We start from the raw sequence: 13,262 nt of genomic DNA, 5'->3' as shown, positions 1-13,262 counted from the left end.
TAGGTGAAGTTTATACATTTAAATGTTTTGTAATGTATTTTCATTTTATTTCCTACTGTAGCCATAAAATGTGGGATTTTTATGAAAACTGCTGGCGGAAAGCAGTGCTGTAGCAGCCCGTAAATGTCACTTGTTTGGTACTAATTTCTACATTTACTGAAATTTGAAATTCTCATTTAGTGAATAAATGAATTTAAGTGACGACTAAGGAGGCTTCGGATGCGGCACAACAGACGGCCTGGGTGATGGGGAGACCGCGTTTTCCTTGAGTGGCCACGGCTCAGCGAATTCAAAACAGTAGACATGTAGACTTTTGCTTTGCCTAAAGATGAGCTTCTTTTCCATTCTGACCTCATAACTGGCTCACTGGGCTCAGACCATGAGTTTTAGAATTGGGTGGGGGCCCTTCCCACCCAAACTACTCAACCAGTAAGGATTCATGGGCCAGAATATAAAGTAGACTCACTGGTCTTCACTGTTTGCGTTTATGCAGTTTTGTCACGACAGTTCTTATCTTTAACTTTGTGGATTGCAAAGAGAGAATGTTCATGTCTGTATTTCCAGCATGGAGATTAGAGTTTCCAGTTCACTTTATGTTGCAGTTTAATTGATAGGGACACAACACCTGATCATTTGTCCCATGATATTAATGGAGTGCACACAAGGGTACCAAGCATCACTGTAAGAATCGGAGGATGTTACCAAATAACCAAAACAGACTAGACCAAAACCAACAAGATCAAACCTCCAGCTCTCCTAGGGGAATAGCATATACCTAAGTACTCATGTTTGCTAGAAGGTGTTACATGCTCTCAAAATAAGTAAATACCAAGCATGACAAGATGGAGAGCTGGGGAATCAGGTGGTAGGCTGCACATTTAGGGTGGGTGGTACACCTCATTAGAAGGTACATTTGAGAAAGAGTTGAAGAAGGGAAGACAGTTAATTTTGTAGGTGAAGAACAGACCTGATAAATCAGTAGTTTGTGCAGAGGTCTCAAGAGAAGAAAATGATGCATGTATTTGATTTAACAGGTCACAGAGTCTTGCATTGAGACCAGCTGTATCACACTGTCTCGGAACATATTAGAATTCTAGATCCTGGACCCTGCTCCAGGCCTGCTAACCAAGCTTCCGGCTTGATTCTAATGTGCCCAGTTGTGGGAACTTCTTACTTAGGACATTAGACTGGAGTAGTGGCGGTGAGGAAAGATTAGATTCTGATGTAGAGACGGTAGGCTTTGATCAGGAGTTTATTGTGGAGTCTGGGGAAAAGGAAGGAACTGCAGCATACTCTGGAAACAGTGAGATGACTCACTGGATAAAGGTGATTGCTGTGCAAGCCTGGAGATCCTCCTTCAATCCTTGGAACCCATTTAAATATGAAAGAAAAGAACCGACTTCACAAATTGTCCTCTGACTTCTACATGCACAAAAATCACACACACACACACACACACACACACACACACACACACACACACCCCTACTACTACTCTTACTATCTTTTTAAAAAGCAGAGTCCTCAGAGGCCTTGGCTTGAGAAGCTGGAAGCATGGAGTGTGTATGACTTGCTGGCATGAAGAAGGCTGAGGTTGAGCAGAGTTCAGCTTTGCTGGCAGTGCTAAGCAGCAATCATCTCTTTGAAGTCCCGAGTGGAGACACTGAAAGGTTATATAATGAGGAGCCGATGAGAAGCTGAGACACAGTTTGGCAGTTGTCAGTATACAATATATACATCTTTGCATCATATATGTATCTGTCTGTCTATATATTATGTGTATATAATATATTAATCTATCAACTATCTACCTACTATCAGTATCTATCATTATATTACTATGTATCATCGTCATCTCTCCCCTCCTTCCCTCCCTCCTTCTTTTTTCTCATCATCTATCTATTTGTCTATCTTCTGTCTGCTGTCTATCATCTGTTCATTATCTATCTTTTATTTTCAGTACAGAGGATCAAAGCCAGGGCATTGTGTGTGGTGGGGAAATGATACTTAATTAACTGAAGTACATCCCCAGCTGAGTGATTAGCATATTGATGGTGATCAAAATAAGGCACAATTTGCAGAGTGCTATGGGTTTCTGTTCTCACAATCAGAAGATAATTCCTAGAAATGAAGAATTATATTAGCCATAAAAGAGAAGGGACTTGAATATTGCTTAATAAGACCCTTTTCTAGGTCTGGCTTCTTTTTTCCAGAAGATTGTATGAGCACTGGATTCTAACAGAGAGATGACACCATCCAGTAATTAAGTAGTACTTTATTATGTAATATTATTTCATATGATTCATTGCTGCCTAGACTCAGGGAGTAGAATTTAGAAGCCTGCTGAGGGAATCCTGAAGACCTACCCGTGAAATGCTCTTTTCTGATTTTTCTCTGGAAATCTGAGCAGTGCAGTGAGGACTTGTAGCTGCAGGGAGTCACACTCAGAACTGAGAAAGGTTGTCACTGTGATTTTGCTGCTGACCTCACATTTAACCCCGGGTTTCCCCTGATTGTAATTATGTGGAATTATACGTTGTTACATTTAGTCACATTGTTAATTTACACTGTATTTAGAAAGCTTTTCAAGTAAACTTGGAGATGCATGTTTCTTTTACCAATACTATTCACTTACTGTCCTTTCCATTTTTGATTATTAACTTCAAAGTCTTTCACATACGTGCCTCCCTTTCATGCACAGCTTACCTTAGCATCAGTATGTTTTCCTGGCTGTCCTTTTGCCTTGGAGCATCTGTCACACTCCTGTGGCTTGCTCAGTGTCAATGCATTGCTTTCTTTCTCTCTCTGAGCTTACGAGGAAAGAACCACCATTGACAATCATCTCTCAGAGCTTTGCTCTCCTGAACTATAAGGTCTACTGTAAGACATATCTCAGAGGAGTTAATATACATTGTGATGCAATAAATATGTATAATTACTATATAATATATGACTAATTCTTTGAGAATTTTATAAAATGTATTTTGATCATATTATGCCCAGTTTCTCCCCTTAACTCCTTCCAGGTATACCCCCAACCTCCAAGTTTGTGTTTTCTCTCTCTTTTTTAAATTTAACAATTCATAGATTCAATTTGTGCTTCCCATGTACTCCTGGATGTTGGGCCCTCCACTGGAGCATGATCAACCACACCCTTATATAAAACTGACCCTTCCTCCCCAAGAAGCCATGAACTAACATAGCTTCTCAGCTAGGATTGGGATTTCATGAACACTTTCTCACTCCATGCTAGAATGTGAATGATGAATGGCGTAATCTTGTCCAGATGTTGGGCTGGCAACTGCATGTAGATGTAATTCTAAACGGTCTTATTAAATGAGAAACAGAGCCAAAATAAGAGTTAAAAGCCCAGAGATAAGAGCAGTAGCCAAGAGCTAAGACCACCTTATCTTACCACTCGCTGCTGTCCTTCCCCTGAGAGAGACCTTCTTCTTGTGTCCTGTCTTGTTATTGCCTTTCTGTTCTGCCTTCTCATTGGTTCTAAACCCAACCACATGACTTTCTCATCACTACCTGTCTATAAAGACCTCCAGGTCTCTATGGTTGGCACTGGGATTAAAGGCGTGTGTCACCATGCTGGCTGTGTCCTTGAATACACAGAGACTTTGCTTGCCGTGTGATCGAATTAAAGGCATGTGCTACCACTAGCAGACTTCTGCTTAATGGCTTGCTCTTAGCTCTGATCCCCAGGCAACTTTATTTATTAACATAAAATAAAATCACATTTCAGCACAAATAAAATATTACCATAACTATAGTTTCTGGGAGTTCATGAATATGGATATCTAGCCATGTTCAGAATCACTGTTTCACTTCAGTCCCTGCCCAAACCTCTGGCTCTTATAATCTTTCTGCTCATTCTTCCATGATGGTCTCTTAACACAAACACACACGCACACACACACACATACTCATGCACACACACACATATATATGTGTGTATATACATGCATATATATATATATACACATACATATACACACATAGATTTATCTTAAGACAAGATTTTTAGTATTACACGCTGGCTTAAAACTTGTTTTATAAGGGTGACCTTGAACTTTGCACCTTTTGCCTTATCTCCTGAGTTCTGGGACTGTAGGCATGCACCTATACCTGGTTTACAGGGTGCTAAGATTTGAACCCAAGACTTCAGGTATTTTAGGCAAACATGCTACTCATTGACTATTTCATCCAATATTATACATTTTTTTTTTTTGAAGAGAATAGTACCTTTTCAGGTCAAGAAAAAATTTCAGTTGAAAAGAAAATTGTTTTTCAGAAAGATTCTTGCTATGTAATCCAGGTCAGCCTTGAACTTGTAATTCTCCTGTAAATCACTCAGGCTTCTGAGTGCTGGGATTACAGGTGTATGTGATTATGATGCACGGTTGAGATTTTTTTTTCAATTTAAATATAACTATGGAGACAGTTTAGATTACTTGCCAGATTACAGAGAGTTGCTTCTCAGAGAATAGAGTACCATTTCAATCTACAAGTTAGGGATACTCTTACTAAAATAGCAGAACTCTTTCAAAGAAGTTAACAGAACTAATTATGTTTAATTAGAGATCTGTATGTTTTTCTTCAAATTTGACTTCTCTCTGTATATAATCACAAAATCACTAAAATGATGACTTAGAGAATACATAAACAAGAACAGAGATTTTGGTAGTATATGTATATATTTTATATATCATTTAAATAAATATATTGAATATATATTTGAATACATTGGATGTTGTTTTCTACCTATTTTTCTTTGCTTTTTGACATACGTGTTTTTGTTTTCTTTTGTTATTTTCAGCCAAGGATGGCAGATGCAGGACATTACTGATGCCTAATAGCAGACAGAGAGGTCCACATTTTAAGTAATGCCCTCAAAAATAGAGGTTCAGTTATAATGAAAATATATTTATGTAAATTAACAGGAACTGGAGAAAGAGCGGACTCTTCTCATGGAGGATGTAACGGCAAACAAAAGAAGGATGAAGGAGCTGGAAGATAATTTGCTTTATCGCCTGACGAGCACTCAAGGGTCACTGGTGGAAGACGAGAGCCTCATTGTTGTATTGAGCAACACCAAAAGGACAGCCGAGGAGGTGACACAGAAGCTGGAAATCTCTGTAGAGACAGAAATTCAAATTAACTCAGCCCGGGAGGAGTACCGACCTGGTGAGTCTGGTAATGGAAGACAAATGTCACAAGAAAATAGAGCAAGGCAGAAAAGAGAATTAGAGCAATGATTAAATGAGGACATTATAGAAATTACTGTGCAATCTGGGGTGGCCAATTACGCTTTCTGCCTTTTCTTTTGAGAAGTTTAGGAAATCAGAAATGGGAAAATTATGTAATGGTATAAACTTTAGGTACTGTCTGTGGTTGCTAGAAAATGTTTAAGGCACCCATGAACTTATTTTAAAACAAGAGATTGAAATACTGCTACAAATTAGTGAAATCCGAGAAATTAGTACTGTGGACTTTCTGTTAGTTCCACACTATGTAGCAATAATGTGCTCATTTGGAAGCCAGTTCTCTGCTGCTTAATTTTGCCGCCAGTTTAATAAATAGGTGGTGTTAATTGGTTATTTCAGACATGTAAAATATTCAATTGGCTATCCTTTTGCTGTTTAACCATTTTCCTGAACAAAGAGTTGAAACTATGGTATGGCCTTATGGACAGTCAGAGGCATCACTTTTGAGATGTCTTGTATTGCAAGCTTGAGGCCAAGCTTAGGCTTGGTTCTTTGTGAGCTTCAGAATAAGGTCCTGTGTGACCTTCTGTATCCTTTGCTAAATGTTAAATAGAAAACCTTTAAAATTTTCTTTCCTTTTCATCTCTGGTAAAACATAGAAAACTATACTTATAAAAGGAGTATAGAGAGTTTAAAATGAGAACTGTCTTGGTATCATTAGTACCATTTGATAAATATAAATAAACTATGAAAAACTTATACATAAGAACTAAATAATAAGCATTGTTCTAGATCTCATTGTTAGTAGGCAGTTACTGATGAGGCAAAAAAATTTGTATTCAGTAATAGATTGAGGTGATGTGCTTGTACAGCTCATTTATTTTCTATTCTTATGCTGTGTGCATCCTTGATCCTTGTCTTTCAGTTGCTACACGGGGCAGCATCCTCTACTTCCTCATCACTGAGATGCGCTTGGTTAATGAGATGTATCAAACTTCGCTCCGTCAGTTTCTGGGCTTGTTTGACCTTTCCTTGGCCAGGTACATCTGTCTCTAAGAAGTCGAGCTGAATTCTTTATCTGTGGACTAGAACAATGATATTAGAATCTCCTTTTTGCTTGTCAGTAAGAGTATTTTCTTTTCCTAAATCTGAGATTAATGTAGTTATCACTATGTTAACTTGTCATCTTAGGCTCAGAGGAAGCCATGCCAGCCACTCATTCATTGATTTACCTCCTTTGGTTTCATGTGTTCCTCTAAATGGGAAAATTTCCAAGACATTGTTGTGAATAATAATGGCCCATGGGTAAAACTGATGTAGATAACAATGAGGAATCCTGTTATGTTGTTTCATGTTGAGACAGTTCTTGCTATTTTAGATTTTGGAGCCCTTTCTTGATGTGTAAAAGTAAAAATTTGTTCTTTATTTCCCACTGGAAATGCTGTTTTTACAGACAATAAAAGGGCAGTGGGATAGCGCCTCTTAAATGGTCTCTTCCTCAGGTCTGTCAAGAGCCCAATTACAAGCAAGAGGATTGCTAATATCATTGAGCACATGACTTATGAAGTTTTCAAGTATGCTGTCAGAGGCTTATATGAGGAGCACAAATTCCTGTTCACGTTGTTGCTCACCCTAAAGATTGACATCCAGAGGAACCAAGTTAAGCATGAAGAGTTTCTCACCCTCATTAAAGGTCAGTAGAAAGTGTTGTGCACAGAGCAGATGCTGTGACTGCTCTTCACAGAACTTTTATTTTACCTTTGGACTCTTATCAGTTTCTTTGCATTTCATTTATGACTTACTTACATGAGTTATTTTGTTTGATCATCTGTTCAATAATGGATATTTGTTGAATAATGGATATGTGTTGGAGATCTGCTATGTCTCAGGGCATGGACCAGACATTTTATTGAACCAAACCCTTTGCAGAGTCCCTGATTCAGGGATGAGGGAGAAAGTACGAAGTAAAAGAAACAAGTAAACTACATACTATGTGGGAAGCTAACAAGCACTTTAGAAAAATGGGAGGAAATGAGTTTTTACTTTTCTTTTGCTATGATCCAACTTTTCCTTGATCCACCTTCATCACCCCCGCCCCCAAATAGAACTCAAGGGACAAAGGACTCATTTGGTGCATAATTTAAGATGTAGTCTATCATGGCAGGAAATTAGGGCAGCAAGAAGTTAATGAGCCAGCCATATCACATCCACAGTCGGAAAGCAGGGGTCGGGGGGATGCTTGTGCTCAAGCATTTGCTCTTTTTAATACCATCATGGACTCAAACAGAAGGGATAGTGCCCCCCCCTACTTTTAGTGTCTGTCTGTCCACCTCAATTAACCTAAGCAACATAGTCTTTCAAAGGCATGCTCAGAGGCTAAATACCTCCCCCAACATGGTTCTCTCTGGAGGTTTGTCTCTTTCATGATTCTACATCCTGCTAAGTTGACAGCACAGCACTCAATATGAAGGAGGGGATGGCTAAACATAGGGTATGAGACATAAGGACAGTTTAAAGCTCTACATTGGGTATATAATAGATTCTCTAGTAGAGTAGATCTTCCTTAGTGATTGGTACCTGATTGAAAGTTTGAAATAACTGAGAAGAAAGTTTATAGAAGGAGTTTTGAAGAGGAAGAAGGTAACACAAGGGCTTCCAGTGGGAATGAGAGCAGTGTGTTGGAGACAAAACAATGTTTCCAGGGACTCAGAGCAGAATGGGTGAGGTGATCTGCAAGCTAGTTCATAGATTGTTTATTCTGTATCTATTGCATTCATCACGAGCAGTCCTTTGGGTTACTAGGATACACAGTTGAATGGAAAGCCAGGAGGCACAGACATGTAGGCACACAGTCTTTAAATGGTATCTATTTATTGTACATATTAATGTCTTTCATGAAGTTTTCTTTCTAGTGCTGGGAGTTGAACGTAGTACCTCACACATTCTGGGCAAGTACTCTAATACTACTGAGCTATTTTCCCAGTTACATAAAGATACTTTCATACAAATATGTCATACAATTCTATCTTATTTATCCTCTTATTCCCCTATTCTTCCTCCACTCCTAGTCCCCTTCATTGCCTCAGTTTCACTTCTACATTCATGACATATGTATGTGTCATGATTTTTTTTTCCAAGACAGGTAACAGCCTTGGCTGTCCTGGAACTTGCTCTGTAGATAAGGCTGGCCTTGAACTCACAAAGATCCACTTGCCTCAGCCTCCCGAGTGCTGGGATTAAAGGTGTGTGCCATCCCTACTACCTGACACGTCTTATAAAAGTCTAGGATTAACAAAGAAAATAAAGTGTGGTATTTGTCTGAATCTGCTTTCACTTAATATGATCTGTATTTACATCAATTTTCTTGCAAACAACATAATTTTACTCCTTATGGCTGAATAAAATTTCTACTGTAAGTACATATACATGTGTCTGTGTGTCTGTCTGTTATAGTCTTCATTTGTTGGTTATGAATAGTGCTGCAATACATCTTGAAAGTATCTGTGTGGTGTGGTAACTTATAGGGCTCCAGATATATACCCAAGAGTGGAATAGCTGAGCTATATGTTAATCTGAATTTTCTGAGGAAATGCTATACTGTTTTCCACAGTGGTTGGAGTGATTTGTATTCCCACCAGCAATGTCTAAATGTATCCTTGCCAGTTCTTGTCATTATTTATTTTCTTAATGGCAGCTCATCTGACTGGGGTGATGGAATCTTAATAGTCTAAGTCCATATTTCCTGATGGCTGAGGATGTTGAACATTTTCATTTGCTTATTGGCCATTTGTTCCTGCTCTTATTGTCATTGTCATCATTGTCCTCCTCCTCCTCTTCTTCAAACTTTATCATCCCATTCATTGATTGGATTGTTTAATCTTTTGCTACTTAGATTTTTGAGTTCTCTCCATAGTCTAGATATTAATTGTCTGACATATAGCTTACAAAGATTTTTCTTTCATCCTGTAGTCTTTCTCTTGACTTGATTAGATTTTGCTAAGCATATTTAAAAAAATATTCAATCTCATTTCTCAATTTTTCATTTTATTTCCTGTGCTATTGGAGTCCTTACAATCTTTCCACTCCCCCTTCTACAGTGATCTCTGAGCCTTTGGAGGACAGGGTGTGGTATTCATATTCCATTTAGGGATGAGTGTTCTGTTCTGCTGTCTCTTGCTTTCTGCACATTGGCCAGTTGTGGGTCTGAGTTAATTGCCATCTATTGACAAAAGATGCTTCTCTGATGAGGATTGAGAGATGCACTAATCAATAGTCATACCAGTACATTATTAGGACTCTGTATAATACAATGTACATTTAGCAGAATAATGGCAGGTTTTCCCCTAAAGCCTATGCCATGGGTTCTTGGCTCCAGTAATGCTGTCAGGTGTGGGTTTGATCTTGTGGAGTGGGCCTTGAATTCAAGCAGCAAGTAGTTAGATACTACCATGACAGTCATGCTACTGTAGCATTAATGGGTAGGTGTCTTGTATTAGTCTGGTTTTTACTATTGTTCTCAAGGTTCATAGCTATGTGAGATCAAGGATTCCTTTTATCCTCCATAGCATACACAGCACACTTAAGTTCTAAGAAAGCTAGCCAGTAAGGATGAAGTTTCAAGGTGAGTAGCAGCTTGATTTCTTCATGTTCTGAGTGAGGTAACCTCTACCTAGAAAGACAGACATCACAAGTTTTCTCTCATTCACGGTTGCTAGCTTTAAATCTTCAGATGTGTGTTTTTAATTTGGAAAACCCATAGATACTCAGGAAATTATTATAAGGCCATGGGTCCAGGGGAGATGGAACATAGTAGTATAAAAGGTTAAAATGGAATAAAGGAGCAGGAGGGGTTAAAATGGGGAAGGGCAATGTAGAGGAGGGATATGGGGAGGGATAACTAACACTAAGTACATTTCAAAAATTCATTTGGAAACCTCCTAGTATAAACGCTTCCTTAAATATATGCATATATAAAACAAATTAAAAGATAGTGGGTCTATGTGGTAGTTTGAATGAGAATGGCCCACACAATCTCATGTTTTTGAATACTTGGTCCCCCGATTGTGTAACTTTTTGGGAAAAATTATGAGGCATGGCCTTGTTGGAAGAATTGTGTCACTGGGGGTAGACATTGAGGCTTCAAAAACGTGTTCCATTCCCAGTCTCTTTCTGTGTTTTATGTTTGTGTTTCACAATGTAAGCTCTCAGGTCTTCCTTTGTTCCACCATCATGTACTCCAATACTCTGAAACTGTAAGCCAAATTAAACTCTTTTATAAGTTGCATTGGGCATGGCATTTTACCACAGCAACAGAAAAGTAACCAAGACATCCTATAATGGGTGACAGTGTCTCTAATAGTCCCTGTGGTCTAACAAATAAAAATTCCAGTGCCAGTGATGGGTTACTTCTCTTGAAGTTGTTGGCAAGTGAGGTCCCATTGACACCCAAACATTATAGGCTATTACCAATGCTACTCGGAACTTGATGGGAAGACCCTATTGCTGAAGGAACTACATACTTGAGTCATACATAGAACACGGAGAGAGCAAGCTAGCACTTGCCTGGAATCTAGTCATTTCCACAAAATTAAGTCTGCTGCTCTATGAGCATAGGAGGTCTTTCCATCCCCCGGTATCTTCTTGAATTTCTTTCTTCACTTTTCTGTGGTGATATCGTGTTCCCCAAAGTGTTGTGCACCCTAATAAATTTATCTGGGGTCAGAGAACAGAACAGTCACTAGATATAGAGGCCAGAAAATGGTGGCACCACACCTTTAATCCTAGCATTCCAGAGGCAGAAATCCTTCTGGATCTCTGTGAGTTCAAGGCCACACTGGAAACAGCTAGACATGGTGACTTATGCCTTTAATCCCAGGAAGTGAGCCTTTAATCCCAGGAAGTGATGGCAGCAAGCAGAAAGGTATATAAGGCATGAGGACCAGGGACTAGCCTGGTTAAGCTTTCAGGCTTTCGAGAAGCAGTTCAGCTGAGAGGCATCCAGTCTGAGGAAACAGAATCAGCTGAGGAATTGGCGAGGTGAGGAAGCTGTGGCTTGTTCTGCTTCTCTGATCTTCCAACATACACCACAATACCCAGCTCCAGTTTTGTTTTTATTAATAAGACCTTTTAAGATTCCTGCTATACTTTTCTGAACTTTTAATTGTGGGGATCTTTTATTTTCCTGGTTAGGTTTATTATAAGGTATTTCCTTTTCTTTTCTTTTGAGGTCTTTGAAATATTTCAATCTTAAAGAAAATATCATCCTCCACAGAATAGCAAAGATAACTTTCATTTGCTTTGTTGATGTAGTTTTTTTTTAATTGTTTGTGCCTTAGTTAGGGTTTCTATGTTGTAATGAAACATCATGACCAAAAGGAACTTGAAGAAGAATGAGTTTATTTGGCTTACACTGCCATATCACTGTTTGTCATCAAAGGAAGTCAAGACAGGTACTCAAACAAGGCAGGCACTTGGAAGAAGGAGCTGGTATAGAGGGCTTGGACGACTGCTTACTGGCTTGCTTCCCATTGCTTGCACATCCTTTTTTTTTGTTGTTGTTGTTATAGAACCCAGGATAGGGATTTATAGAACCAGCCCAGAGGGGTCCCCCATATGCAATGGGTTGGGTCCTTCCACATCAATCACTAATTAAGAAAATGCCCTACAGGCTTGATTACAGCTTGATTTTATGGAAACATTTTCTGAATTGAGGCTCCCTCCTTTCTGGATGATTCTAGTTTGTGTCACATTGACATAAAGCTAACCAACACAGCACAGTTTGAGAATTTCATACACGAATATGTTTTTGGAATATCAACTCTACTTTCCTTCTCTCCAACTTCTCCAATACAAGCCTCCATTAGTTTATCCTCTTATCCTCCCAACTTCAACTACTCTTTTTAAAATCCACTGAATCCACTCAATGCTCCCTGTCTGTCCATGAGTATAGGGCCATCCAGTGCTACACAGCGATGCATCCCTGATGACTACCCTCTAGTAGCAGCTCTCAATTGCCAATGGATGGACATAGTATTAAATTTCACCCTAAATACTTGCATTTGTAACCATCTGATAGTGCACTCTCACCCTTCATCATAGAAGATTCTTTTTATATTGGTGAGAGACTAATTGCTCCCACCGTTGAAGGTTAAGTTGGAAATAAAGAGCTCTTTGAACTAGCAAGTATTACCAGACACTAACTCTACTGATGTCTTGATCTTAGAGTTCCCATACTCAAGAGCTGTGATAAATTAATTTCTGTAATTTTTAAGAAGTCTTTTACCCAGCAAAGGTAGTCTATTACAGCAGCCCACATAGCCTGTGAGAAAAAGTAACGTTATTCCACTGCCAGTTTTTACTGATCTCTAAGATGATAAAGCTTATGTGAGGTACTAAATTCTTAACTGTTGCATTTTATGATGACATGGAATAACTACTGCTTTTTCATTATAAACACGGGTCATTTAAAAAGAAAATATTAAAATAAAATGGAAATTGATGTTTTTTTTTTCCCCAAAGCAAGAGTTTCAAGGAATGAAGAGAAAAAGTTAATCTTGGCCCAGCTGGGAATGTTTTAAAATTGAAAATAGATTCTTCTCTCATACAATACATGCCAACCACATTTCCTCTCCCCCCACCCCCTCCACCACTTCCCTTATCCCCCAGATCCACTCCCCATCCATTTCCTCTTCAGAAAAGAGCAGGCTTCCAAGAGACAACAAACAAACATGACAAAACAAGATACAGTAAGACAAGGCGAAGTTCTCATATCAAGGCTGGACAAGGCAAGACAATAGGAGGAAGGGAGTCCAAGAGCAGGCAAAAGAGTCAGGGATACACCAGCTCCCACTGTTAGGAGTCCCATGAAACACCAAGCCAACAGCCATAACATACATGCAGAGGACCCCATGCAGGCCCTGTGCTTGGTGTTTCAGTGTCTGTGAGTCCATGTGAGCTCTGCTGAGTTCAGTTTTTTTTTCTTTCTCAGCTGTTTCTCAAAGAATCTATTTAATCTTCTGTTTTGTTATCAAAAATAGTTTCCCCCTCCCC

At 39.0% G+C, this 13,262-nt stretch overlaps 1 protein-coding gene across 1 annotated transcript in view; it reads left to right on the top strand.

The window, feature by feature from the left end:
* Dnah5 (dynein axonemal heavy chain 5) overlaps nucleotides 1–13,262 on the top strand; it is a 232,373-nt gene that overhangs the window by 184,321 nt on the left and 34,790 nt on the right. The window contains exons 66-68 of the mRNA XM_028868160.2: nucleotides 4,950–5,193; nucleotides 6,139–6,253; nucleotides 6,716–6,906. Coding sequence (XP_028723993.1) covers nucleotides 4,950–5,193; nucleotides 6,139–6,253; nucleotides 6,716–6,906 — 550 coding nt within the window. The remainder of the gene's footprint in view (nucleotides 1–4,949; nucleotides 5,194–6,138; nucleotides 6,254–6,715; nucleotides 6,907–13,262) is intronic.

Source organism: Peromyscus leucopus, chromosome 11 (genome assembly GCF_004664715.2).
Source record: "Peromyscus leucopus breed LL Stock chromosome 11, UCI_PerLeu_2.1, whole genome shotgun sequence".
NCBI lineage: Eukaryota > Metazoa > Chordata > Mammalia > Rodentia > Cricetidae > Peromyscus > Peromyscus leucopus.
This window is presented reverse-complemented; position numbering and strand designations above follow the sequence as displayed.